Source organism: Plasmodium inui (assembly GCF_000524495.1).
Source record: "Plasmodium inui San Antonio 1 unplaced genomic scaffold supercont1.8, whole genome shotgun sequence".
NCBI lineage: Eukaryota > Apicomplexa > Aconoidasida > Haemosporida > Plasmodiidae > Plasmodium > Plasmodium inui.
This window is the reverse complement of record NW_008481842.1, coordinates 776,505-778,248: the sequence shown is the minus strand read 5'-3', so window position 1 is coordinate 778,248 and position 1,744 is coordinate 776,505. Positions and strand designations below refer to the sequence as shown.

At 47.2% G+C, this 1,744-nt stretch overlaps 1 protein-coding gene across 1 annotated transcript; it reads left to right on the top strand.

Annotated features, from left to right (window-relative positions):
* Positions 1–329: 329 nt before the first annotated feature.
* C922_02438 (hypothetical protein) lies at positions 330–1,404 on the top strand (the record flags this gene model as incomplete). Its single annotated transcript, XM_008818037.1, has 2 exons — positions 330–1,040; positions 1,261–1,404. 2 exons carry the CDS (start codon positions 330–332, stop codon positions 1,402–1,404), a joined length of 855 nt encoding a protein of 284 aa, XP_008816259.1.
* Positions 1,405–1,744: the final 340 nt, after the last annotated feature.

Genomic DNA, 1,744 nt, shown 5'->3' with positions numbered 1-1,744 from the left:
TGATGCACAAAATGTGACATTCTTTTTGCGCGCTTAAAGAGGAGAACATAATTTGGGAGAGAGGAACCTTTTTTAAGTCATCGTCGCGCTGGAAAAAAAAAAAAAAATGAAAATGGAGAGAAATCCACAATGGTACCTCTCCTTACATGGGAGAGCATAACCCCGGTGAGTATCCAAAGGACGGAGCAAGTCATTGCAGTGTTAGACTATCCTCCGCCTACGTGGTGAACCTATCAACTGGGTGAGCCTCTCAGTCGGGGGCACCTCTCAATCGGGTTAACTCCCCAACCGGGTTAGCCGCCCCCACCCGCACTGGACTTCTCCGCAAAATGAGCGACACGGTAAAGGAAGACTCCCCGGCGAAGGAAAGCGCCCCGGCGACCCTGTCCGACGACGAGTCCAGTGACTCGTACTACAACTCAAAGTTTAAATTCAAAAAAAATTCAATAGAAATAAAAAAAAAAAGTTTGTTAAAAAATAAAATAAAGAAGAATGACATCGAGCAGATAATCAGAAACGATCCGATCCTCAGTAATATCAAGAGGACGGTCGAAACTGAGGGGGAGGTCTTTTGCCTCGGGACGAAAAATGAGAATTCGAAAGGTGACAGCAGCTGTACCTCTGATGGCGTCGCTCAGAAGGGGCAAAACGGGAGAAACGCGAAGAAGCCAAAAAACGGCAGCGTCGTCTACTTCAAAGAACCGACGCTCACACAAAAAGAAATCAGCCTTGAGGACAGGAAAGATGCGACAATGGACAAACGCGAACATCCAAACGGAACAGACGATAGTGCTCCACTAATAAATAAAGGCGTCCTTACCAGTGGCGGTACGAAAAAAAGCTCCCTTTCGTCCGGCAAAAATATAAACAAAAAAAAAATTACAAGTGGGGTTCTCAACGATGCGTACACTGTGGACGGGACGAAGTCTCCACCGCGGAATGCTCCAAGGGGTCACATAGGGAAACTCGTCACAAAGAATGACGAGACGAAAAAGAAGGAATTGTCCCCTCTGGCCATTATTAAGAAGCATGGTCGACTGGTAATCACCTGAGGGGAAGCCCATCGCACTCTGCGCAGTTTGTGCCGTCAAATACACCGCCGTTCAGAGTGCAAATCGCGACGTCAGTTGCAATACCATCCACAATGGCATCGCTATACCACCCGCTATACCATCCGCTATACCATCCGCTATACCATCCGATATACCATCCGCTATGCCATCCGCTATGCCATCGGCACTTCTCTTCCCCCCTGGGCAGGTAAACCAAATCAACGAAATACACACCAGCAACAGTGAAGAAATAGAACACCTTCGCAACGAATATGCCTCGCTCAAAAGTGACCTGCACAAAATTATGAGCATAATGAACGTGGGCCAGAGGGTCGTTTCTTCTTTGAAGTGAAGGGGGGGGGCGTGGGTCTCTCATCCGACAGGGTGTGAATACAGTGAGGAGCTGAAGTTGAAACCCATCTCCATCTATATCTACATTGTAGTGAAAAAATTGTTTCCCGTGGGTTACAAATGTTATACTTCCAAGAGGGATGCTTACATGAATGGATATCTTCTTCACTTCGCTTTGCACCTCCGAGAGGAGGCGAAGTAGCTATCCTTTTTTGCGCATTTCCCCCACCCCCCCTGTGCACTAGCAGGCAGATGTCATTACTCAGCAAGTTTTGAATCATCAGAGTAGAATCACTTCATACTTGTATACACTTTTGCACCCCATGAGGAAGGCGGAAAAA